General features: G+C 45.5%; 1 protein-coding gene across 1 annotated transcript in view; it reads right to left on the reverse strand.

Moving 5' to 3' along the window:
• Positions 1–23,905, reverse strand: part of ALDH1L2 (aldehyde dehydrogenase 1 family member L2) — a 38,278-nt gene extending 14,373 nt beyond the window's left edge. The window contains exons 1-12 of the mRNA XM_084809655.1: positions 23,675–23,905; positions 19,722–19,866; positions 17,992–18,226; positions 16,746–16,911; positions 13,342–13,443; positions 7,647–7,736; positions 6,754–6,888; positions 5,996–6,121; positions 4,376–4,467; positions 3,350–3,497; positions 2,145–2,264; positions 144–271 (exon numbers count right to left, since the gene is read on the reverse strand). Of these exons, the coding sequence (XP_084665781.1) occupies positions 144–271; positions 2,145–2,264; positions 3,350–3,497; positions 4,376–4,467; positions 5,996–6,121; positions 6,754–6,888; positions 7,647–7,736; positions 13,342–13,443; positions 16,746–16,911; positions 17,992–18,226; positions 19,722–19,866; positions 23,675–23,725 (1,538 nt within the window). The 5' untranslated portion in view covers positions 23,726–23,905. The remainder of the gene's footprint in view (positions 1–143; positions 272–2,144; positions 2,265–3,349; positions 3,498–4,375; positions 4,468–5,995; positions 6,122–6,753; positions 6,889–7,646; positions 7,737–13,341; positions 13,444–16,745; positions 16,912–17,991; positions 18,227–19,721; positions 19,867–23,674) is intronic.
• Positions 23,906–26,449: the final 2,544 nt, after the last annotated feature.

A 26,449-nucleotide genomic window follows, 5' to 3' on the forward strand; every position in this document is an offset into this window, starting at 1 on the left:
GTATATATATTTTATTCATCATAGAAATGTCTATCCTAAACGGTCATGCTATTTAGTCAAATAGGGCACATCATGATTTTTCAGAAGCAACAAAAGTAGACTTACACAACAGAAATGTACCTGGTTTATTAAACATGCCATACCTGTACAACAATCTCCCTCTTTCTCTTGCATTCATCTTTCCCCATTCACCATGTTCAAAGGCATCTTTTGCTGCTGCAACTGCTTTGTCAACATCACTCGCTGTAGCAAAGGACACTTTGGCAATCACCTGTCATTAAGGGAGGGAGAGGCTAGCTCAGTTATGAGTATTATGGCACAATCCTATGCATGTTTAGACAGAAAAAGTCCTATGTGCCCTAGCCAGCAAGGCTGGATGGGGCATGCTGGGAGTTGTAAGGCTTTTTTCTATCTAAACATGCATAGGATTGCACACTTAGATGATTTCTGATTTTTCATTTTTTTTTTATCACCAGTTTAACTAGAAACTTCCCATTTCTCCCTGCATCTATCCACAACTTCCCCCATCTCCAGGTTTTACAGTTTTATGTTATTTGTTTTCACTTGTGCAATTTGCTTGCTACAATTTAACCTTATCGGAAAGGGAAAGAGGAAAGAGGAGAGAAAGGAGGGGGAAGGTGAAGTGGTACAGTAGAAGTGGCAAAAGAGAAGAAAAAAAGATTATGAAAGGGAAGAAAAGGAGGAATGAGAAGAAAGATATGAAGGATCAGGTATTTTAGGGCGCAATCCTATGACCGCTAGTCAGAGGCTAGACGGCCATAGGATAGGTCAGTTCCTGGGAACTGACCTCGGAGCCCGTGCTCCAAGGTTGGTTCCCTGAGAACCGATCTTCATCCCCTCTGGTGCTGAATCGCAGGCAGCACAAAATGGCCCTGTACTCCACGCTCAGAAAAGGAGCACGGAGTGGCGAAAAGGTGACGTTCCTAGGGGCATGCCAGGGTGGGGAAGTTGGAAATCTGGTATGACACATCCAATGTGTCATCCGGCTGCCGCTTCTCACCCTCCGACTTCTTGCAACTAGATAGCTGAAATCATCTGTCCAGCCGCGAATGCAGGGCAGCTGAAGCATGGAGGGGACAATCTCCATTGGATAGGTGGTCACCTCCGAGTTCAGAGGCAGCCGCCTATCCCGGTAGAATTGCTCCCTTATTTGATTTATGTCCCACTTTTCCACCAAAAATGGCACTCAAGGTGGCAAACAATAATAAAATACAAATTAAAAACAAAATTTTGATTAAAACATGAAATGCAACATTAAAACACAATTAAAACACAACACTAAACAAAATAGCACGCAACCAATTCAAAAACCCTTCAGCAACAGACCAAATTACATGCCAAAAGCCTGCCTGAATAATAGCGTCTTTGCCTGCCAGTGGAAGGTCAGAGAGGGAACCAACCGACATAAGAAGTCCATCTCTTGCATGCGTCTGATGGTGGTAGGACTGAGAAATGGGCTTCTGCCGAAGATCTTAAAACTCAGGCAAGCTTGGATGGGAGAAAGCAGCCTGGTCTCAAGTCATATAGGACTTTATAGGTCATAACCAGCTCTTTGAATTGGGTTGTGTTGTGTGCTGTGTTCTGGTTGATACTGGCATAGTTCTTTTACTCTGCATTAAGGTTCAAGAAAACTAGGCCTAGGTGCCTGAATTTTTTCCTCTTTATGTAGTTTAGGGTACAATCTTATGCATGTTTAAATAGAAAAAAGTTCTACAACTCCAAGAATTCCCCAGAGTTGCTGGACTTTTTTCATGCTGGCTGGGGAATGCTGGGAGTTTTAGGACTTTTTTCTGCTTAAACATGCATAGGACTGCACCCTTAATGTAGAATATCGTTTCATGGGCTGTCAGTACTAGGAAGTCCTGAATCCGAGTGTCAAGTAAGCGTGCTGTTAAAGTTCATCTAGATACAGACTGATAAAAGAGGGAGATGTAAACCTTTGGTCATTGCTACCTATGGCAGTGCATTACTAGATTTTCTGTCCCAGTTCTTCAAAAACAGGCTGTGTTGGCACAATGGAGGGGATTCTTTACATATTAACTACTACAGTTGTAACATTATGCATAATTCAGGTCTGAAGGACTTTGAAAAAGACAACATGCAACCACAGGGTGTATACTCACTGAACCATCTGTTGGACTTATAGAGTTGTATGTTTTTCCACCTTCAGCATTCATAAACTCTCCATTGATAAAACACTGATATGGCATCTTCACAGTCATCTGGTTGACTTCTTTTGAAACCTAGCAGCAAAACAAGTCACAAGCTTCAGCTTGTCCTCTAAACCAGCTAACATATGTGAACAGTGCCTTCCTGTGGAAAACATTAAGCATAACAAACATACATTTTGAACAAGCCCAATTCATTGAGAGTCTCCATATTAGGTTGAATAGGAGACTTGCAGTCCCATTGGTAAATTAAAAATAAGATCACAATTATACTTACTTTCAGCAAAGCTATCTAACTATCTGATAGGTCTAAATATCTTGATTCCCAAGATCTACTGCAAACTCTAAACGAGTGTCTAGGAGGACACGCATAACATCAGCGGGGAAGGACTTCTTGTTTTTCAGATCAGTTTTATGGCTACCATTGTTTAGGGAGTCCAGAATTTTTGCTGCATATAATACACCAGTATGTGCAGGGGCCCTGGGCAAGGTGCCCTCTGCTCCCACCCTACCCCAGCACTGCCTTGGAGGAGCCCCAATGAGTTTAACAGTCCACAGAGGCGTCGGCAGTGGTACTATGCCAGGCAGCAATGGGGATTGGGCGGGCGGGGGGGGGCAGCCCAGTGCTGAAAAGACCGACCGCCATCTTAATTTCCTCAGAATACCTCTGGGCCCTGAAGCAAAGAGCAACTGAGATTCGGAGATTAAGATGGCAGCAGCTGCAGCCATCTCACCCAATGGTTCTCTTCAGAAAGGTCATAAAAAAAAACTAAGAGGGGAAGTTGGCATCAGCAGCAATGGGCCCTCCAGGGCCCCTGGGCCCTAGCATTCTCCCCATTATGCCGGGTGCAGGTGTAAGCCAGGCCTGCACACATCTACGCCCTGCTGGTGCTTTAAACGGCACCTCACCCTCCACGTGGTTGAGGTGGACTTTGTTCAATGACAGGGGTCTGATGTCATCATGTGTAGCTTGAGCCTCACTGACAGATGCCGCAGGCAAGTGCATCGTGTCTTTGTGTGGAAATGACACAGAGATGTCCTATGTCCCATGGGAGGTCCTTGCAATGTCAAAGCTGTCCCTTCACACACACATTGCCTGCCATCATGAGAGCACTTGGCTAACATCTCACAAAAGAAAGAGTTTTTAGAAAGCAGCTTACATAATCGATTACTAATTCTTCCTCAGCGTCTTCCCCCCTGTGTTTTCTGACAATCATTTGGATAAAATCTCCGAGCTTAGGGGCCATATAGACGTCTTCATTCTGGAGCTCAAGTCCACCACATTTTTGCTTGATCTCTTCAATCATCCTTAAAATATAAAGTAATTGAAAAAGAGAAAAGTTGGTCGAAATGATGTAATCAACAGAAAACTGAATGGGCGTTTTTTGTGTGTGTAGCTGTTTTGGAGATGTGAAGGCCTGGAAAAAAACCTGGAAGAAATAGGGGTGGGGAGAGAAACATTTGACCCCACCCAGCCATTTTCCCTGTTTTATTTCCCAGGGATTTGGGGAAAATTTGGGGAGAATCCCCCCCCCCAGTATTTCCATTTTCTTTCTGTTTTTTTCTCAAGCCTTCACATCTCTAGTCTCTGTTTTCATATTTCTGCATTGACTACATCAGTATAGTTACACAGGAAGCTGCCTTCTACTGAGTAAGTCCCTTGGTCCATCTAGCCCAGTCTTGTCGACACTGACTGGCAGCGGCTATCCAGGGTTTCAGGCAGGAGTTTTTCCAGCCCTACCTGCAGATGCCACGGATCGAACCTGGGACCTTCTGCATGCAACGCAGGGGCTCTCCACCACAAATTTACTATGTTAAATGGCAGCCCCAGAGCTGGTGGCCTCAAGGTGTGCCATCACTAGAGGTGCAAGCAAGGATTCACGTAATTTGTGAACATCTGAGCCTACACTGAGTGACATCTTGCTCAGAGTGAGGAGCCAGGCCAGAGTTGGCAATAATATAAGGCTGTTGGCTCCTCAGGTCATCTGATCCCTTGCTGAGCTTGCATATGCAGTATACCTTTGGCTAGAGGTGCTATGGTGGTGCAGCACAGCGAAGATTAGGCCGGATGTTCCCCCTGCTTGCAATCTGCCCCAGAGGCATCAAGAGTAAAGAGACTAGGCTTTGCTTTCAATACTCCCAGTATGAGATGCCCCCCGTCCCCACCTTATAGGACGCTGACTTACCGAACAACATCCATAGAAGATGCTCCAGATTTAAAGAAGTCAGTGGCATCCTCAATTACAGCCACATTGCTCAAGATTCCCTTCCAAATGGACTGCAACACAACAGAAAAAATCTGAGACAATGGCACAAACCAGTCTATTTACCAATAATGCACATTGGCCCCAAATTACACATTATAACATCTTAGAATGCTTAGAGTTTTGGCTATTGGGAGGTACAGCAATGTAATACATAGATGATAGAGACAGAGATAGAATTTGGCCCTATTATATATTTCCCAGCAAGCTAGAATTTGGCCCTATTATATATTTCCCAGCAAGCCTGCAATGGGCCAAGAATCTCCTGGTAGTAAGCCAGAGCCCTTCCATACCTCATATAAATGTACCCAGATGGCCACCACTCTCCAGCTCTCTACATGCTGCCCCGCTTATGCGCCTGCTGAGAGTAGCTTGCACCGAGGGGGCAGTAACTTCAGGGCCTGTCCTACCATTAGGCAGTGTGAAGCAGTTGCCTCAGGCAGTAGATACTGGGTAGCAGAGGCAAGGTGTTGGAAGACAGATCTGTGTGCCATGTGGGCTGCCCTGAGCCCTCTAAGTTAGCCTGCTGCCTCCAGGTGCAGTGGAGGATGCTGTCCCATCATTCAGTGCTGAAGACAGATTCCCCTGCCATTCCAGATGGAACGGGAGGGACTGCCATCCTGTTCTTTGCCTCAGGTGGCAAATTGTATTGTGCCAGCCCTGGGTGGGTTGCATCATGTCATTGCAGGTGCAGGAGAGCCTTGGACTTACCAGGAGGAGCTAGGTCTATAGCAGCATGTTGGGCAGAAGGCGAGCACTTTTGGGGAGCCTTTTACAGTATGTTCCAGGAGGAGCCTCACCACTCTGTATGTGGAAGGGGCTGAATCATGCCCATATCAATCAGCATTAATAAAAAAAAACTGCCTTACCACAGCCAGCTTATAAGTACAAATAAGCATTCAGGTTGAGTTGTCTCCTTGCGAGAGTATTGTCATGTTGGAAGAAGAGACTCATGGGAGATTGCTAGCTATTTGCAAGGGTTAACATCTGCACTGTCTCTCACATCAAATAAGCTTACACACACACACACACACGTGTGTGTGTGTGTGTGTGTGAGAGAGAGAGAGAGAGGGAGGGAGGGAGGGAGGGAGGGAGGGAAAATAAACCTTGTTTTCTGATGACATATATTTAAAGAATACATCCCTGGGTACTAGTTATGTGACCCCGAGTAGTCGGTATCCCATTTTTGTGGATACCACCTTGAAATCCTCTTTTGAATGAAGGCAAGGTCTATAAAGTTTTAAAATAAATAAATAATAAATACTATGCGTACTATATAAATTCATTATTATCTCCAAAGAACATGTATATTTCAATAGTCTTGCATTCATACTGGTGGTTTTGAATAGATTTGATTTTTTTCTTCATTTTCCCTCATTCTTTCTTTAGAAAGCTCCTAAAGTTTTCCTGGGCAATTAAAAACAACATAGTCTCCACCTGCAGGCTTAAAAAGCCACTGTCCGATAGATAGATAAATAAATAAATAAATAAATAAATAAATAAATGTTTTATTTTGTTTTCTCAAACACAGCAATCATTTACCTTGATAGTTTCTGCCATCTTCTTCTCCTCTTCAGTAAGTTCTATGGCAGAAGTCTCATCAGTAGAGAAATATTTAGATGCTGGGATCATCCTTCCATCTTCAAACTGCAGATTTCTTACCAGCAGCTAGAGAAAAAGAAATACAGATAAAGGCAGCTAGTAAGGTGGGAAACTGAGGGGTTCATCACACAAGGCTGACATCCAGCATCCTTACCAGGGCTTTCTGCTTCCAGGTTCTTTTGCGGGATTAAGATTGGCTCCTTTACATGGGAGGACATGTGCTTTGAATTGAGGACTTCCTTTCTTAGGAAGTTCTATATGTTTCTATGTTTCATTTTACAGCCATTAGATGGCGCTGTGCTTATTGCGCAACGCCGTCATTACACACAGCTGATAGATCAGATTAACGTTCCTTATCACGTTACCTCTGATCTTTTTAAAAGCAGGATAAAGGTAATAAACCGTGGGAGGGGCCCTGAAGGTTGACAACATCGTGTAAAGGTTCTACAAACTTCTGTGTGCAACCAATCTTGATTGCACGGCATAAACCCCGTGTAGAGAAGCTCCAGCTGCTAGGAATAGGAATTACTATCTCATTCTAAACATTTGGACCCAAATCTCTGATTCCAATCCCCTCACAAAGTTAGTACTGGTTTTGCAAGCCACAAAATTCCCATTGGAATTATTTTTTTTCTCCCCTGATGTTGTCCGATATCTATTATTTCTGTCATTTCATATTGTGGTTCTTAAATGCTTACCATTTTTCCATCATTGCCAAACAGAACCAGCCCATTCTTGGTTACAAGACTAGGTTTTGTAGCACCTTCTATTGCCAGTTCTTCACCCAGAGGTACTGAACCATCAAGTAAGGATGACCCATAGAAAGTAACCATCTGTAAAAAGGTTCAGTTTTTTAAAAGAAGAAGAATGAGCTGTGAACAGTTCAGCAAACAACAGTAAGCCATAGTGAGTGGGGTTTTACACATCTGCCAGGGTGGTGGTGGAAGCAAAATAATTGCTTTTTCCTTTCAGTTTGAGGGGAAAATCCCATGGTAAATATTTCTTACACAAGAAATATTTCAAAGCCAACAGTACATTCATCTACATGAAATGTCCTTTGTGCAAAGTTTGGTTCAAGAGACAAAGACAAAATATTATAATTTCTTGGTCATCACAGTGGAGGCTGGTGGCTCTGATATCAGTGGGGTGGTAAATCCTCCCCGGGTTTCAGTCAGAACCAGTCAGAAGTCTAAAGGTGCTATCCAAGGTGCCTCTGCGTTCCATGAATGGGGTGTAAACATTTGACTTCATGGAGTAAGGTGCAAACTAGTAACCAGAGCAGAAAAAGAATGGACAGAGAAATCACCAAAATAGCTTCAGCACCTTGGATAGCTCCTTTAGAGTTCTGATTGGTTCTGACTAAAACCCGTAGCAGATTCACTGCTCCACTGACATCGGAGCCCCCAGTCTCCACTGGGTCATCAACTTATTTTGCTCCATAATTGAGAACTGGTTTATTGCCAAATCATTCTTCACTTGCTTTCAGCAATTCACCTTTGACATTGTGATCCTGGTGGTTGACTCAACCTTGACCTATATTCATATTGTTATCAAAGGGAGATAGAACATGCTTGTAATTCATAGTGCTTACCTGACCATCAATCATAGCCCAAGCTCCAGGTACTTTATCATGTCCTCGGATCCAGTTGTGCAAAGCTGATGCTGGTTGATCCCAAGAAATCTAGGAAATCAAGAGGTACAAGTTGACTAGTTCTACTTACACATAATTTCATACTCTCAGGGTGCAATCCTATTGGGATGCCCATCAGCCTCTGAACTTGGAGGCTGCCGGGCACCCTATGCAGAGCTCCTCCTGCACTGCATTTTTGCTAGATGGGCATTTTTGCCTGTCATTCATTCATTCATTCATTCATTCATTATATTTCTATACCACCCCATAGCCGAAGCTCTCTGGACAGTTCACAAAAATTAAAAACCATTAAAATACATTATATAAAGTATGAAACCATTCAAGTAAGGACATAAAACTGATAGTACACACAACAACAACAACTTAAAACAGTGAGAGACCATCCAGGGCTTGATTAAAAGTCTCGTCATATGCTGCCAAATGTCTGACAGAAGGGTAATTTTAACCTGGTGCTGACAGTGTTGGCACCAGGTGGGCACCATAAATTGGGGGCCACCACCAAGAAGGCCCTCTCCCTTGTTGCTGCCCTCAGAGCCTCACTCGGAGAAGGCCCACAGAGGAGGGCCTTGGATGCAGAGCGTAGTGTATGGGTCAGTTCATGCCAGGAGAGGCATTCCATCAGGTACTGTGGTCCCAAGCTAGGGTCAAAACCAGCTCCTTGAACTGGATCTGGAAACATACAGCTAGCCAGTGCAAGTGGGCCAGAATTGGTGTTATATGGTCAGACAGTCTTGCCCCTGTTATCAGTCTGGCTGCTGTATTTTGCACAAGCTGCAGCTTCTGTCTAGCGGAGGCGTTCGGGAGGGAAGGAGGCTGGGGAAGCTGGGAATAATAATAACAACAACAACAACCATTACCATCACAATATGATGCAGAAAAAATTAATACAGGATCGTATTGATTGATTGCTAGCCACATAAGACAAAAGATGGAGTGATTTAAAATTACAGAAGGAAGAAGCATCCATTCAGAAAAGGGCTGAGTTGTAACATCACAATACCCACAGGAAGAACTACCTGGCTCCTGAATGATAATGTAAGGAAAATATTATCACTGAGCTGTTTAAGGAAAATAGGGGGAAGACAGGAAGAGGAGCATGCTTCAGAAAACATTACAAAATTATTTGTAATCTGCATATTATTTTACTTTTCGAACATTGCTATTTCAGAGAATGCTGTTTTGCAAAACGGATGACAACAGTTTTGAGAATGTCTGTCAAGGCGCACTGACAATGTACTGGTACAGATAATATTATAATATGATATGGAATGAACCTTAGTGAAGTAGACTATGGGCTGCTCTCGATGTAAAGCTAAACCATTGTTTAGTGTTACAAGAATGAACCTAGTCTCCACCCAGGCTCATGCTTTCCCACCCTCCTGCATGGCTGTGAGGAGTTCAGAAGCTTTTACTTCCATTTTACATTAACCGCAGCTTGCCATGTTCTTCAAGCCCGACAAAATGGGGCTAATCTTAACTATGACCACATTTGCACTTAATACTAAGCCATGGTTCATTTAGCCAAACTGTGGTTTGTTTAAACTTCCAAAACTTCCAAGGCAAGTAACTATATTTTATTTCAGGCAAACAAGCCACCGTTTTTAAATCTCCTTTGTAAGGATTTGAACCTCTTTTAGCCTGATGGCTGAATTCTATTTCAGAAAAACTCTAAGGGGCCACATCCCGGTAGTGGGCATGGCCAAAGGCAAAAGGGTGGGGCCAAAAATTACCAGCATATTTTAGCTTAAAGCTCTTTTTGCCAGTAGCACAGCTTTAGGAGGGGCATTTCAAACTTTTAGAATGGTGGAAAAAACTGCACAAAAGCCATGAGACCACAAAATGGTTGGGAAGAGGGAGTGCAGCCAGGAAAGCCTAGCCATCTGGGGAGTCTCAAAGGACCTCTGGCCACTTTACTAACAGCCCAAGACCACATGTTGAAATCACAGCTCTTAGCAGGTTTCTCTGATGGTTACACCTACAGAGGGTACATCAAATAACATTCAAAAGAAGCCAAACAACTCTGACCTTTCCTACAGGACATAATTTAGGGGTTTTCCCCTTGTTCTGTTGCTGGGAGGATTTCATGGACTGCTAAGATTTGTGCTGATGTCAACTGTCTCCAGGTGGAAAGCAAAGGTGTGTTTTTCTTCTTTGACAGGCACAAACATCTCCAGAATGCATTTAACCTGGGCATACAGCTGAGGAGTTGGGTGCTACATAGCAAAACAGAGGTTGTTGGGGGAAATGGATAAAGTGCTGCTTTTCCTTGCTGGGCGAGCTACAGGGGATAATTGAATAACACTTCTAGAATTCTTTGCTGTAGGCTTGGAAGTACTGATAGCTACTGAGTGACAGTTGTAGGCAGAATTACCCTCACGTAAGGGGTGTTTGAGTGTCAGAGGGAAAAGCTGGATTGTATCCCTTCAGCTCCACACATTTATTGTTTTGGTCTTCACATAGATTGCTAGAGAATGCTACAGGGATGCTGGCAAGAATCCTGCAGAGCAAGAATTATTTTATTCCATTGCGGTAGTAGGAAAGGGTTAAGATGTTCTGGTCTTAAGGCAATGTTGCGTGTTGCTTGGAAGTGGGGGACAGGAGTGAAGTTGGTTTGACTCATGGTGTGTCAGGAGCAGTCAAAGTTCTCCGAGGAGAGTTCCCATCTCATTTGTGCAGCCAGCCAATGGTAAGTAAGCTGGTGATGCAGTGATATCAGTCAAATAGAGGGGAAAAACAAACCAAGAATGAGTGAAACAAGCTGAAGATTCTTTGCTTATCTGCAAGACAGACCCTGGCTTGTTCAAAAAACATGATTAACTCAAGCAGTGGCTTAATATTATGTCTGAATGCAGTCTATGATTTGCTGGAAACAAGCCTAATATGGTTTGTTGAAACAAGCCATAACCACATGTTATGAAGGTGGCTTGTTTTAACAACCCATAGTTAAGATTAACCGCAGTTTAGGGTTTAGACTGCACACTAAATTGTGGTTAATCTAAAATGGAAACAGAAGCTTCTGAACTCCTCTTTGCAGCTGCACCAGGGGAGGAGAGGGGAGGAACACATGGGAAGGTTCCAACCACACCCAGACATTAGTGCTATTCGTGATGTTCCAGCAGAAACCTATGCCTGCATAACATCTAGCAGTGCTTTCTAATGCAGTGGGTTTCCTGGAAACCCATAGTGCTAGCAAATGCTATTTATGTTACACATGCATTGGTTTCTGTCACTGCAACATAAATAGCACTAGAGGCCATACATCACTGAATCCTTCCCCATAAGCTCAAGGCTTGCTGTGGCTCATTCTCCTAATGCTAAATCATGTTTTAGCATTATGTCCGAACATGGCCTACCTCTGTACAAGCTATGCTTTGTTCTCACATTTTCTTTGGCTACTTTGGCCATTAAAAGCATAAGGTTTATAAAATATCAATAAGTCAAAGAATAATCTAAGGAACTAACATAAATTCAATTTTGTCGGTGGTGATCTTTAATAGTTCAAATACGTTCACTTATATTCTTGCAGGAGATGTGTCATGATCTTTATTTATTATTTATCATTTGTTAATAATACTTGTATATCGCTTAATATAAAAATTCTCTAAACAGTTCACATTTAAATATTAAAAATCACATTTAAATTCACTATTAAAAATTCAATTGTAATAACAATATAAGGATATACAGAAAGACTTCTCTTTTTTTCTCCAAAAATGCCATTCCATAGAGAAGAAGGACTGATCCATTTGTATTTCCATAGACTGAGTCATAGAATCATAGAATAGTAGGGTTGGAAGGGGCCTACAAGACCATCGAGTTGAACCCCCTGCTCATTGCAGGAATCCAAGTCAGAGCATCCCTGACAGATAGCTGTCCAGCTTCATCTTGAATGCCTCCAGTGTGGGAGAGCCCACTACCTCCCCAGGTAATTGGTTCCATTGTCGTATTGCTCTAACAGTCAGGAAGTTTTTCCTGATGTTCAGCCGGAATCTGGCTTCCTGTAACTTGAGCCCATTATTCCGTGTCCTGCATTCTGGGATGATCAAGAAGAGATCCTGGCCTTCCTCCCTGTGACAACCTTTCAAGTACTTGAAGAGCGCTATCATATCTCCCCTCAGTCTACCCTCAGAGTCAAAGGAAAGTGCAGCTGTCCCATATAAATTGATCCCACATTGGAAATGCCAAGCAGGTCATGAAGATTCTAATTATAAATGACTGCTATGGAGCACTATTGCTCTTCCTTGGAATTCATTCAAGAATGCAGGTAAAAAGGTGAGGAATCTTATGGCATGAATAACTTAAACCTCCCACAATTAAAAATCAAATAATATATCTACTGGAATACAAAAGAGAGGTCGTGGGCATTTCCTGTCAATTAACAAAAAGCAATTGGGACTGAATTCAAAGGGCAGTGAAGTCCCTTGCTTGCATTGCTTTGGGGGACCTGGGATAAAGTCACAGCAAGCACAACATTCAATGCGTAGTTAGAATAAAATTATAATAATTATTTCAAATTCATTATAAGCTTCAAATGAATAAGAGAGCAATCCTATGGCCACTAGACACTGTCTAGATGACCATGGGATTTTTCAGTTTCTGGAAACCGAGGTCGTCTGCTCTAAGTTCCCAGAAACCATGCTGCCCACCAACACCAATATGGAGCATTTTATAAATGAATACATGGGAAAAGCAATCCTACCCATGTTGGGGGGTGGGAGCTCCAACATCAGAGGCCCCCCAAACCCCAAAGACCCATCGTCCTTTCTTTTCCTGTGTCCAGGATTTGTTTTCTTCCTTTTGATTTCCCTCCCAATGGAACCAGTGAGAGGGAATTATATATGTCAGCTCCACAACTGACATACATTTCCCCCCATGTTGGGGGCATGTCTGGGTAGTGGAGGGCTTTGAATCTTGTAATTCCAAAGCTTTCCCATGATCTTTCCATGACACACCCCTATCCAGCCCACCCTTTTTGCCTCTACCAACATCAGAGTTCTGGTGTCAGAGGGCAAGGACTCTTTCTGCAGAACATGAAAGGGGGCATCTGAGGTCGGATTTTCCCCTGTGAGGATGGACCTCTCTCTCCACCTTTGGAGGGGGAAATCCAATCTATTCTATGACCTCTGGGACACCCTCTCAGGAACCTCTCAGGATTCAGTCTCAGTGGACTAGATTCTGCATGAGTTAATGTTAGAGGAACATTTATAATTGACGGCTGCATCTTTTGACATTGTCCAAAATGACAGCCGCATCTTTGGAAATGGCACACTGTTGCCAACAATAAAAAGGTAAAGGTGTCCCCAACCAGTCGTGTCCGACTCTAGGGTGCGGTGCTCATCCCCGTTTCTAAGCCGAAGAGCCAGCGCTGTCCGAAGACGCTTCCGTGGTCATGTGGCCGGCATGACTGAACACCGAGGTGCATGGAACGCTGTTACCTTTCCCGCCGAGGCGGTACCTATTTATCTACTTGCAACTTCTTGCTTTCGAACTGCTAGGTTGGCAGAAGCTGGGACTGAAGATGGGAGCTCACTCCGTCACGCAGCACTTGGGTCTCGAACTGCTGTCCTGCCGACCTTCCAGTCTGCAGTTCAGCGTCTTAACTACTAAGCCACCGCGGCCCCGTTGCCAACAATACCTCTGCATTTTCTTTCTTCTGGATGCCTTCATAGGTTGCCCCTTCTTCAGACTGAGGTATACGAGGAGCTTTACCATCTGCAATTAGCTGTACAGCTTCTACCTAAGCAGGAAAAAGAGCAGGTTTGATGGCTCTAGCAAACTGTATGTTGCTTTGACTTTTTATCCTTCTCGTAGCTATTGAAAGAACTAATTCAGGTTCCCATTGGGGATGTGGTAGCCACTTGAAAATCCTATATCCTGAGCTCAGGACATCAACATCATTTTCTAGCAGCATCTGTTGCCATGTATTAGTTCCGGTCCCTCAGAACTATGACTCTGAAAGCTCCAGGTTCAACCCTCAGGTCAGCCTTCAATTTACTGGTAGTATTCAATAACTTCCTGAATAGGCAAACTTCACCCCCAGCCCCACAACTGTAACAGTTTTAGGGCACAATCCTATGGGGTTGCTACCCAAATGACAGAAGCCTCCAAGATTGGAGGCTTCTGCGTATCCAATGCTGCAGCAGGATGAGAGGAATGATGGAGGCTTTTGCCTCTCCATCCTCCTTAACGTCTGAGTCCGCTGTCAGTTGTCCCAAGCCCTCCCAGTGTGTTTGTAGTCAAACAAAGAAGCTGATCTCCAATAGGCTTTATTATGCGAATCAATCAGTCCAACAGTGGTTCAGGTTATAGACCTTGTCACACTAAGGTAACCTAATACATCCTAGGTAGGGATGCACTACTCTTAGGAGAGAAGTTGCTGGAAATCTGGCACCAGTCTGCAGTATAGAATCTGAAAGGCTTTCTCAACCCCACCCTTGGGGGGAGTCGACCCACAGAGACCTCTTGCGATAGGCCAACCTTGTAGAACGCCTTACTTTCCTAAGGTGCTCCTCCCTCTTGGCCCAACATCTGATCCTTGTGTCTGTCACGCCCACCTCCTCCCCGCTCTGAATTGCTGTGTTCCCAGAGAAGGAAAGGTTATGGTTAGGCTTTGATTCAACTGATTAGCCTGCACCTGGACAGATGCTTCCCTGTCTCTGTCTCCCTGAGGCTCTGGTTCCTCCTCCACCCCTTCGTACTGTTCTTCATCTGACTCAAGAGGCCTCTGAAGAGATGCTGGGCCCAGTCCTGACACCCGTTTAGCTGAGTCACACTGCCAGGCATGGGGATGGCAGCTAAGAAGGCTGTGGAGCTAGTAGATCTGTGGCCTCTCCCCTCTATGCTCACTTGCCTGCCCCCAACACACCTGTTTCCTCTCCTCCCGAAGTCACGATATTGACCTCAGGAGAGGAAGCTGACACTGAGATTTCCATGGTGGCTGGGAGGGGCAGGAGGGAGTGCGGGGTGGAGGAATCCCCACTCAGATTTCCCCCTTCAAGGTCACAGCATTGTCTACGGCCTCAGAGGGTCTCAGCACCCTTTGTCCCCTCAGACACTACGCAGGGTGCCACGGGATTGTGCTCTTAGTTTCTAAATTCTGCAGTCTGTTTATTTATTAAAATGTTATCCCTACAGCACATGGGATCGCAGGCTGGGACACAACAGTCAAATAAAAGCAGCCACAGTTCTAAAAATTACCATCAGATCACTGATCACCCAAAGGCCTGCTGAAAAAGAAAAGCTTTCAGGTGGCACTGAAGGGTATATGACACAGGAGCCAACTGAAGCTTGGGATGAGGGGAGAGAATTCCGCAACTGGGGTGCTACTGCTGAGAAGCCCTTCTGAGAAGTAATAGATCTGTCAGCACTGGCATCTTTAGAAAGGCCTCCCCAGCTGACCTCAGTGCTTGGGCAGGATTATTTTGGGAAAGGTATCCCTTCAGGTATCTAGGCCCTGCACCATTTTGGGTTTTGGAAGTTAGTACTGTCAGCCTTGAGTTGGGCAGGTGACTTAGGGCCACAAGAGACATTATTTTAAATGTGTGTCTAGCAGCTATGTCTTTTTCATTTTTACTCTACAGTAGTTGCAGGCTCCACGAGATGGATCAGGACCTTAGCGTGGCAGGAAGGGGGGCTTTTAAGAAGTTGATTGGGCCCCTCCACCTACTGTAGAGTAAAAATGAAAAGAACGCATAGCTGCTAGTTGCACATCTAAAGTAATGTCTGTTTTGGACCCAAAAGGCAGCCAATTCAGATCTTTAAGGGCTGTTGTAATATTGCTCCTTATAGACATGCCAGTGGAGGCTGGTGGCTCTGATTTTGGTGGGGCTGTGCATCCATTCTGTGTTTGAGTCAGAACCAGACAGAACTCTAAAGGAGCTATCCAAGGTGATGAACCCATTTTGGGGATAGGGCTCAGCACTTTGGATAGCTTCTTTAGAGTTCTGGCTGGTTATGACTGAAACCCAGTGTCAGGGGGCCCTAGCCTCTTGGCTACTGGAGTAGACTCTTCCAGTCTACTCCAGTAGCCAACTCCAGACACAGACAAAGGATTCTTTTCAAGGCTTTATTCCTTTTACAACTTAATAACTCTATCACCAGCGACTAAGCTATGAACAGTAGAGTAACCTCTGCCCCGGGTTGGAAACAGTTGGTCCCCGTTTGAACGAGAATCACTTGCAGACCCTGAACTTATGGGCTAGGGAGAGTCCCTCCCCTTTTCCCTTGGGTCCTCTGGATGCAACCGTTGCTTGCGCGCCAAACAGGCGCTACGCCTCCTTTCCGTGCCCTCCATAGTTCATCGCTCTTTGCATCTGCGTCGAGCATCCAGCCAGCCCTCCTCCCGTGCTTTTTCACTCCCAGGACCGCTATCTATGTCTGGAATGCTGGCAGGAGGAATCTCTGCCAGCTGCACGGCCTGGGGGGGATGAGCACGCTCCTCTCCCATGGACGGCTGTTCCTCTTCAGAATCAGAACTGCTCCGAGGTTCTATGGGCTCAGTGTCCACCCTGACATCCAGAATACATTCACAGTCCCACCAAAATTGGAGCCACCAACCTCCACTGAAACATTCCTGTTTACATTCTGGCCATTACCCTCTGCCCAAGTTCCAGTCTCTGGATCATCTTCAAGGGAAGTCTCACGTAGAGCCAGTTGCAGTAATCTAATTTTGGACTGCCACACAGTATTCCTTCCAAACTGCTTGCCTTTTAGCATAGATAACCTTGGAAACGAAAGGTTCCTCCTGTGCATGCACCAGGTCATTGCTGACCCCTAGAGGGATGCCGCTTGCACTGGCGTTTTCATGGCAGACTATAGCGAGGTGGTTTGCCATTGCCTTCCCCAGTTGTGACTACCTTTCCTCCAGCAAGCTGGGTACTCATTTTACCGACCTCGGAAGGATGGAAGGCTGAGTTGACCTGAGCCGGCTACCCGAGACCCAGCTTCCGCTGGGATCAAACTCAGGTCGTGGGGAGAGTTTCGGATGCAATACTGCTGCCTATCACTCTGCGCGACGCGAGGCTCTATAGATAACCTTACCATAGCCTTTATTCCCTCTGGGAAAAGAAACTGATTATACAGGTGATCCACAGTATCATTTGGGCCGACATCACATTCTCTCTGCAGAAGAATTGGTCCTGTGTCCAGACCGTCATCTGCCCAGAAAACTGTAAACCCAGCCTTTTTGTCTCCTTGAATTAAAGTCCTGAAAGTAAGTGAAAGAGGATGTGGAAGAGATCATAATGACTTCATAAGAAAAATCAGCATTTTTCATTATTCTGAGCTATGAGGCACATACATGGAGAGCCTGCAAACCTGGGCTGTGGCTTGAGCCTAAGAAAGGTGGGCTAGAAATTTAATTAATTAATTCAGTTAATTAATTAACTGATCAGTGCAGTAATTTTTGCAGGGTTATTCGGAGAATTATGTAGTTGAGGACTGCAGTCCTATGTATACTATTTGGGAATAAGATTTCAGCTGGAGGGCTCATAACGCCACCAACCAAAATACGTTCAGTGGTTTCCTGTTTTTTTCTGCTTAATGGATTTTCTATGAAAATAAGAAAATAGCTGGAAGAACTGGTGGGAAAACAAAGGAGAGTTACAAATGGAAGATGACATCATCTGGATGCCCCATAACATTCGGTGAATGAGCCAGGGTGATTGCATAAGGAAAGCCTTGTTTGGAAGCACTCTATGGGCTAAACTACACTCTACATTACATGCATAACATGTAGTTGGTCCTACTCTTTTTAAACTTTTGTGTATGCATGTGGGGCCCTGATCTAGACTGGGACCACTGTGTATTGGGGGCAGGGGGGAAGGCCATCATCAAGTCTACTCACCAACAGGGATGTCAGAGAAATCTGCAATGGATTCAAATGAGTTCAGATTTCTATTAATGTGACCTGCAGATTTTGCTCTGGACTAGCTTTTTTGAAGTCACATGGATTCTGTGGACTTGTGGACCGTTGTTTTACTTGGGGGGGGGCAGATTTGTGCGAATTCACATTAGCCCAAATGTGTATTAGCACAAGTGCACATTATCACTAATTCACACTTGTGCAATTATGCTAATCTGCATTTGTTAATGCACATTAACTGATGCAGGTTGGCACATTTGTGCAAGTGTTCATTAGCACTAATGTGAATTAGCGCAAGTAGAATAAACTCTGGTAACAAAAATCTGATTTGCAATGAGTGGATGATGGAACAAAACTCACCTGACAATTTGCAAAGAAACACATATGGAATGGAATTAACAAAAACCATACATCCCTACTCACCAATTGATTGCAGATGCTCCCCTGTGACGGGGAAGGATTGACGGGTGGTAAATAATTGACCCATGCCTTGGCCCTTCAATAACATCCATGGGAATGAACTGTGTACAGAATGGAAGGACATTCAGGTCTGCCCCGACTGACTGATAGGCGTCAATAACTTCCTGGACAGGCTTGCCTTTCACTCTCCACCTTGGGAACTTAAACACAGGGGTCCCATCTTTTTCTGCAGCTGAAGCTGGGAAATAAGGATAATAGAATGCTTGCAAATATGTTTATTGACTGAAAAACTGAAATGTAACATATATGCAAAATGTGTGAGAACAGATCAAGACCCCTTCTGAGATCACTTGTTACCCCTTCCAGAAACTGGAGCCATCCTAGTGTAAGAAGAAGCCACACTGTAGGGTCATCCTACAGGTTACAGTCTTACGATACTATTGGAGCTGTGCAGGAAGGGCTTGATTAACACTGTAATTCAGTGTCTAATTATGCAGCTTGTGACTGAATTTATTCAGCTGACATGAGAGCTGGATGTCTGTCAAAACCATCAGATGGCCACTTCATAACAAACCCAGCTGCAATGCATTTCCACATCTTAGCACACGCTGGGCACCTTTTTCCATTGAGGGCAGCGGTATTGTGGTAAATTTGAAGTGTAGGCACCCACTGTGGCAGTTCCAACAGCCACGCCCCCAAGGAGAGTCCAAAAATGCAGGCAGCTGTGCTGATCCATCTCTCCTTCTCTGCGTGTGTATCTTACTTTTCTAGATCTTTTGTAAAGCTCATGGGTCTTAATTCAAGCCTAAGCTACCCCCAAACTCTTTTGCATTACAACATGGATAGCTCAGAACCACATATCCTTGCTGGGAAAATCCATTTTCTCCCAGCAACTGTGAAGGTCACAGTTAAGCTCAGAGGGAACAAGGACGTCTTGGGGGGGGGCAGATGACATCACTGTCCCTGCTAATCAAAAAATCCTACTGCTTTGACCCTGTGAGCCCAGGCTCCATGACACCACATTCCCTCATGGATAACCCACTGGGGCCACATGTTGGTGGTGGGCAGGGCCAAAGCCAGGCCTGGGCAGGGCCAGAGCAAAAAGTGGGTGGTCACCACTTTTCTCTTTGTGCCACCCCCTTGTCTTTCTCCTTGTGCCACCCCCTTTTCACTCTCCCCCTCTTCCTTTCCTGGCATCACTCTTGCCAGAGATCTGAGCTGACTGCATCAGAGGGCTTCTGGAATTAGGCCAGGGGCTGCAGGTTTCCCATCCCTGATGTACAGGAACATGAGCATGGGGCACACTGACACAGTATGAAAATGGCCCCACCACTACCAGTGCTGGCTCCAGGTTTTTGAGGGCCTCAAGCCACCATTAATGGACCTCCTCCTTCGATGAGTCTAGCTTCTCACGGCTTTGTCACAAGCTGCTCTTGTTTTGTCTTCCTTCTCATCATCGCTACCACTTGCTTGCTTGACAGGCAGGGAGCCAGTGAGCAAGCAAGCAATGGCATCTACTACTCCGCCTTCTTCTACCGTTGCTGGGCCAGGGTGAGAGGCAGGTGAACAAGCAGGTTGCATGGTCAAGAAGAGGAACACGTTCAAGGAGCTCTTATCAGGGAGGCCCCTGCTGGGGTGTGGGCTCTTGGCAGGTGCCGCCCAACCATGCCTACCCTTGATGCTGGCCCTGCCCACTATAAATACTGTAGTCATTATAGTATATAAGTACTTACCCAAAGGGTCGGCCTTTCCATTTTTGTCTGGGACTGTGAACACTCCCACAACTTTGTGTCCTTCTTTCTGTAAGTGCTGGTAGACTTCTTGTCCAAAGAAACTCTGGCCTATTAAAGCCAGCTTTAGTTTATTTTGGTAATAATCCTGTCAGCAAAAGTAAAAAGCCAAATACAGTTCAGAAACCCCAAAGGATAGCTTATTCTCCTGTAAATCCTGTGCTCCATTTTACTAAGTTAAAGTTGCTCTAGGCCCCGTCTACATGGCACCTCTTTCACCCTCCACTCTGTCACAACTGCGCAGCATTTCAGCTTCGAATTAGCTTCTGCTGGGATACACGATTACTGTGGGCTTCCCTAACAGACTCCACCATGCCCTTTTTTTTTGCCATTATACTTTAATGTGCAGCTGTGCAGTCCCATGAGCATGGGGATGCAACACTTAAGTGGCTGTTTTGTATTTTAGGGGTTCTGTTGTGTCTTTCTGTCCCTCGTTAGGTAAAAAGTGGGTGTTCTGTGCTCCTTCATTTCCACACCATCTGTTTGTCAGTTTCCCAGCCTGAGACTCTTGTGATGGTTCGCACTCACAAGGTGTGAGCAGTAGGTGCCTACCCATCGCTCCGAAAAGGTGGCCGGAGTGAAGTTGGTCCTCCCCCAAGACCCCCCCATCCCTTTGGCATTGAGTCCAAAAGCAACCGTTGCGAAGATACAAAGCTGCAAAAATGTGCGAAAATATGATTAAATAAATGAAAACGCCTCTCTGTGCCTCTGTAACTGCACAGCTACGAAGGGATGGGGGGGGAGTAAAATGGCATCACAAAGTGATGCAAGCACTACGCATGCCTACAATATGCCCACCGCAAAATGTGAAGTTGGTTTGGGGAAGGGACAGACGGCTCGCAACCGTGGGGAAACCCACAGCAAACGAAAAACATCGCAGCAAAATGCTTCCTTGGAAATCCGCATTTTCCGGGAGAAAACCATGGCTGGCTGTCTTGAGGTACCTCGACCCACAGTCACCCCGGAGTAAAAGGCTCATGTAGATGGGGCCCTAATGGCAAGTATCAGCACCTTGACTTGGGACGGGAGATGAACAGGCAAATGGGGTAGTTCTCTGGATGATTTACAGAAGAATATGTAAACACATAAAACATAAAAATACAAAATGAATGTAAAGTCAAAACCAAGTTAAAACAGCATCGGAATAAAAGCAGAATAACACACAGAATAACACACAGTGAACACAGTAATGTCCAAGGTATAAAAAGCAGTAAAGCCTGTTTTTAAAGCTGAAAATCCTAAGTAAATAGAAAGATCTTCAGCTGGTGCCAAAAAGATAACCAAGTGAGCCTCTCATTCCACTACTGAGGTGCTACCACTGAAAAGGCCCTTTCCTTAGTAGCCACTGGCCTCTCACTTCCTTTGGTGGCACCCTCTGAAGATAATCTTAGTAGCATCAGTTTTGGAACTGCTGTTATGTTTGTTCCCTACCAGTTACAAAGAAGTAACTAGCACACATAAAATGAATTGCTATTTCATTTCCTTTTAGAAATATACATGGGAATGTATTTGTAGTTGTAGAAAACATTACCAGATATACACACATGAATGTCTTTTAAAAACAAGAGACAATAAATTAATAGTTACTTAAATACTTATTGAACTTACCAAGAAAGAAATTTTGACAGATAAAAGTCTATTTGAGACATGGTGGACGTTGCGTGTGCTTGTGTGTCAAGACATGGTAAAATGGTAAAAAAAAAATGAGATAGGTTTTAGTTGGAGAGCCAAATAGATCGTACTTACTATATCAGATTTAGGGTGCAATCTTATGCATGTTTAGACAAAAAAAAAAGGTCTCCACGCTGGCTGGGGCATGCTGGGAGTTGTAGGCCTTTTTTCTGTCTAAACATGCACAAGATTGCGCCTTTATTTGTTGGCCTGTGAGACGTTTAACAAGAGAGATGAAAGGAGCCCATCGGTTCACGCACTTTTTCTTTTGAGCTGGCATCTTAACCAACTGAACTTGATGGATCAGTTTCTATACGACCATCACCTCCCAGGCTTTATCTAGCCGCTGTTGTGCAGAGGAGAGATTTCTGGTTTATAGCTATACATAGTTTGGCTGCAGCCATGTGGCAACTTCATCTTAAAAGAAGCAATATGACTGCTTGCCATTTTCTGTAGAGTGTTCTTCTTCTTCATCTACGAAGCTTGCAGTGGCAATCTAAAGCAAATCCCCTCTCGTGCAAAGCCAAGCCCCTCCCCACCCATATGCAACGTGCTGTCGTCAGTCAGTCATTCTCATATTTAGCACTGCTGATGCAATCCAAGGAGCTCAGATTAAGCCTTCTTACTATATCAGTTCCTTGACATAGATATTTCATTCAGGCTGCTGACAGTTGCACTGGTGACTGTGTTGTCACACACGGTGTACAGTATAGGCTTTGGTGAAGCGACAGCAAGTTGGCCAAGCCTGCAGATTTCACTGTCTGGATTTGGATTTCTTGTTGCAGCAAATACACCTTAAATACTAATACACTTATGATCTGCATAAGCATTTGTAGACGACGGCCTGCTTGGTTTGTCTTTCCTACTTGCACCCAAATTTAAGAGGGACATGATAAGCGCTAAAGGGAACTTCTGCACAATGCCCGAAAAGCAGATTTTAGCCATGCACCCACAACTGATCTTTCAGTAACCATCACAAATGCCCTGCCTCTAGAAAACAGATGTTGGGTTAGTCCTGCTGTGGGATGGAGAAGTCCTGCTGCAGAGACCTTCATAACTTTAAACACATTCTAAAATGTCCTGGATGTGCTCTCCTATGTAGAACAGTGGGAGAGTGCCTGGTCTCCAAATAATTTTTTAAAAGAAATCGTGGGTGTGGGGAGTTCTGTTGCTCATAGTCACTCATACCACCATAATCAACACAGACCTGCTACCCTCTTGCAGTCACATACAGCAATAAAGGTAGTGTTGCGTAACGTTTAGAAAACTGGGTCCTGCGAGAACTGGGTTGACATCCCTCTTCAGCTGTGAGGTTTGCTGAGTGACCAATCACCCTTTCTCAGCCTAACCTACCACACAGGGATGTTGTAAAGATAATATTAGAGACAACTGTGGATGCTTCCCTGAGCTTCTTTGAGGAATGTTAGGATAAAAATGTAATCCATAATGAGATGGATATGCTATCAGGGGAAAATGTCTCAAATTTATGTGTGTTGAAATTACTGAGTGGGGATAAAATGCCTCACCCCATGGCAGAAGCACTCCCAGCAATGAGAATGGGCACATCAGTCAGGAAGCAAGTGAGCATTTACTGCATGCATCTGCATGCACGCACGCACACAATCAAGTGGAAAGTCCCAAAATCAGAATCCTCCCACCCAGACAGACTAATGCCGTTAAATACAACACCCACCCAAGCAGCACTGACCAACCAATGGATGAGGCACACAAGTTTCCTTACCGCCCATGACGCTTGCCATTTGGGGAGTGGGGGGTGGAATAAAGACTCTGTCCTTAAAATCAGGAATACCCTATACAAGAAGTCACTTCTGGCATTACTGGTGGGAAAAGCCTAGCCCTTGAATAACACCAGTGCCCAGATTCCTCTGAGAAGTTGTTTTTGTTTGGTTTAGACACACACGACAAAAACAAAATATTGTCCATTCACAGGATTACTCTCCCCTCCCCTCCCCTCCCCTCCATTCCAGCTCTTTCCTATCTATTTGTTTCCTTGCAATCCAAAAACGTGCCTCAATTCTTGCAAGTACCCCCCCCCCCGCGCCCAGAATACAAGGGGGCACCTATTCGTAAAGACGTCTTCCCACCTTTGCTTCAGCCTCGTCTGCCCCTTCCGGAGAGAGGGCGAGGGCAGCGCATCCTTCCCATCTCGTCCTCCTCGAGGGTACGTGTATACATATACATATAAAATATATTTTTATACTCACTGTGGCCGTGGTGGAGAATTTCCTTAGCAAGTGGTTGGTTTTGGAGAGCATTTTGCCCGTCGGAGAGTCCAGAGCGGCTCGAGCGGGGACGATTTGCCACCTGGAGGAGGGAAGGCAAGCCCGTTGCGCGGGCGGAGAAGATCCCTTGTCCAGCTCTTGGGTACCCAGCGGAGGACAGACTCGCGGCGGCGGCGGCGGCGGGCGGCGGCGGCGTCTAGTCTGATGCAACCCAGGCAGGCTGTCTTTGGCACCCGGCCAGGCGCAAGCCAGCTCCGCGGGGGCGCGCAACTGGGAGGCCCCCCGCCTCAGCGGCAGGAGAGGCGGGCGCGCGCGCGGCTGCTTGGCCTTCCCCCCTACCCTCCGCCCCCCAAGCGGTGGGGAATTTGGGACAAAGGGCAAACGCAACACACACACACTCCGACCAAGCGACCTCCCTGGAAGCCTTGCGGGCGGGGGCGGGGGCGGGGGGTCCGGCGCTTTAACCCGAGCTCGCTTTGGCTGGGTAGGGGGCTCGGGGAGGTTGCCACTTTTTCTTCCCTGGCAAGGCTTCCCCACCGCATGGAACAGGCAGGAATGTAACAGGGAAGGGTATGGTACAGGGGCACACGCTAAGTGCTCACCTGCCCTGTCCGACATCAGAACATCAGAAGAGCCCTGCTAGATAAGACCAAGGGTCCACCTACTCCTGTGTTCAGTTCACACAGTGGCCAACCAGCTGTCGACCCAGAACCCACAACCAGGACATGAGTGCAAGAGCACCCTCCGGCCCATGTTCCCCAGCAACTGATGTACATAGGCATACTGCCTCTGATACTGGAGGTAGCAAATAGCCATCAGGACTAGTAGCCATTGATAACCTTCTCCAGGAATTTGCCCAATCCTCTTTTAAAGCCATCCAAATTGGCGGCCATCACTACATCCTGTGGTAGCGAATTCCATCGTTTAACTATGTGCTGTGTGAAGAAGGACTTCGAATCTCCCACCAGTCAGCTTCATGGGATGACCCCATTGGGTTCTAGTATACTGAGAGCACCCACTATCAGCCCACTATAAGGCAGATGGCACCAACCTGGTGCCGTCCAGATGTGTTGGACGGCAACTCCCATGGCCAATGGCCATGCTGGCTGGGAATAATGGGATTTGCAGGGGAGTCGCACATAGAGGGGACCCGACTGGTATAAGACCTCTGTGTTGCCCCAGTTCTTCCTGAGAATGTCCCTTTAGGATGCACTGCAGGCTTCCCTGTTACCGTACATGATGGAAGTTATAGTCCAAGGACATCTGGAGGGCTACAGATTCCCAACCCTTTCTGTAAAACAAGAGGTGTCCCTTCAAAGAATGGCCACCTGACAACTCCAGGATAGAACGTCTTAAGGGATTCTTCCTCCTCCCTATATAGAATACCACATCTCCACAAGATGCAGTGGAGATCTTTTATTTAAAGAAACAATGACATTCTGAGCCCTAAAGCATGAACACCAGACCTCTGAAGCATATCTTGATCATAAAATATTTGATGTAGCAGGATCAGGTGGGAGGTGAGCAGTTGAAGTACGCTCTTCAAGTACTTGAAAGGTTGCCACGGAGAGGAAGGCCAGGATCTCTTCTCTATCAGCCCAGAGTGCAGGACACGGAATAATGGGCTCAAGTTGCAGGAAGCCAGATTCCGGCTGAACATCGGGAAAAACTTCCTGACTGTTAGAGCAATATGACAATGGAACCCATTACCTAAGGAGGTGGTGGGCTCTCCCACACTGGAGGAATTCAAGATGAAGCTGGACAGCCATCTGTCATGGATGATTTGACTCGGATTCCTGCATTGAGCAGGGGGTTGGACTCGATGGACTTGTAGGCCCCTTCCAACCCTACTATTCTATGATTCTATGAGTTGCAGTGAGGACTGGGAGGGGTCTTCAGCAAACCTGTTCCGTGTGTTCTAAGCCATCTTTTCTGTCTGTGTGTCTCTCGCACCCTTGGTATTAGGACCAATGCTTTTCAACTTGTTCATAAATTATCTGGAATTAGGAGTGAGCGGTGAAGTGGCCATGTTTGCGGATGACACCAAGTTATTTAGGGTGGTTAAAACAAAAAGGGATTGTGAAGATCTCCAAAAGGATCTCTCCAAACTGGGAGAATGGGCATCGAAATGGCAAATGCAGTTCATTGTAAGCAAGTGTAAAGTGATATAGGTTTGAGCAAAAAACCACAGTTTCAAGTATAGCCTGATGGGATCTGAGCTAGTGGTGACTGACCAGGAAAGAGATCTTGGGGTTGTGGTGGAAAGCTCAATGAAGATGTCACCCCAGTGTGTGGCCACTGTGAAAAAGGCAAAATCCATGTTAAGCATAATTAGAAAAGGAATTGAGAATAAAACTGCTAATATCATACTGCCCCTATACAAATCTATGGTGCGACCACACTTGGAATACTGTGTCCATTTCTGGTCACCACACCTAAAAAAAGGTATTGTATAGCTGGAAAAAGTGCAGAAAAGGACAACTAAAATGATCAAGGGGCTGGAGCATCTCCCCTATGGGAGAAGGTTACAAAGCTGGGATTGTTTAGCTTGGAAAAAAGGAGGGAAAGGGGAGACATGATTGTTGTTCAGTTGTTAAGTCGTGTCCAACTCTTCGTGACCCCGTGGACCATAGCACACCAGGCCTTCCTGTCCTCCGCTCTCTCCCAGAACATGCTCAGGTTCATATTCATTGCATTGGTGATGCTATCTAGCCATCTCATCCTCTGCCATCCCCTTCTCCTTTTTCCTTCAATCTT

Source organism: Heloderma suspectum, chromosome 7 (assembly GCF_057233095.1).
Source record: "Heloderma suspectum isolate Gila_16-S chromosome 7, 16-S_ref, whole genome shotgun sequence".
NCBI lineage: Eukaryota > Metazoa > Chordata > Lepidosauria > Squamata > Helodermatidae > Heloderma > Heloderma suspectum.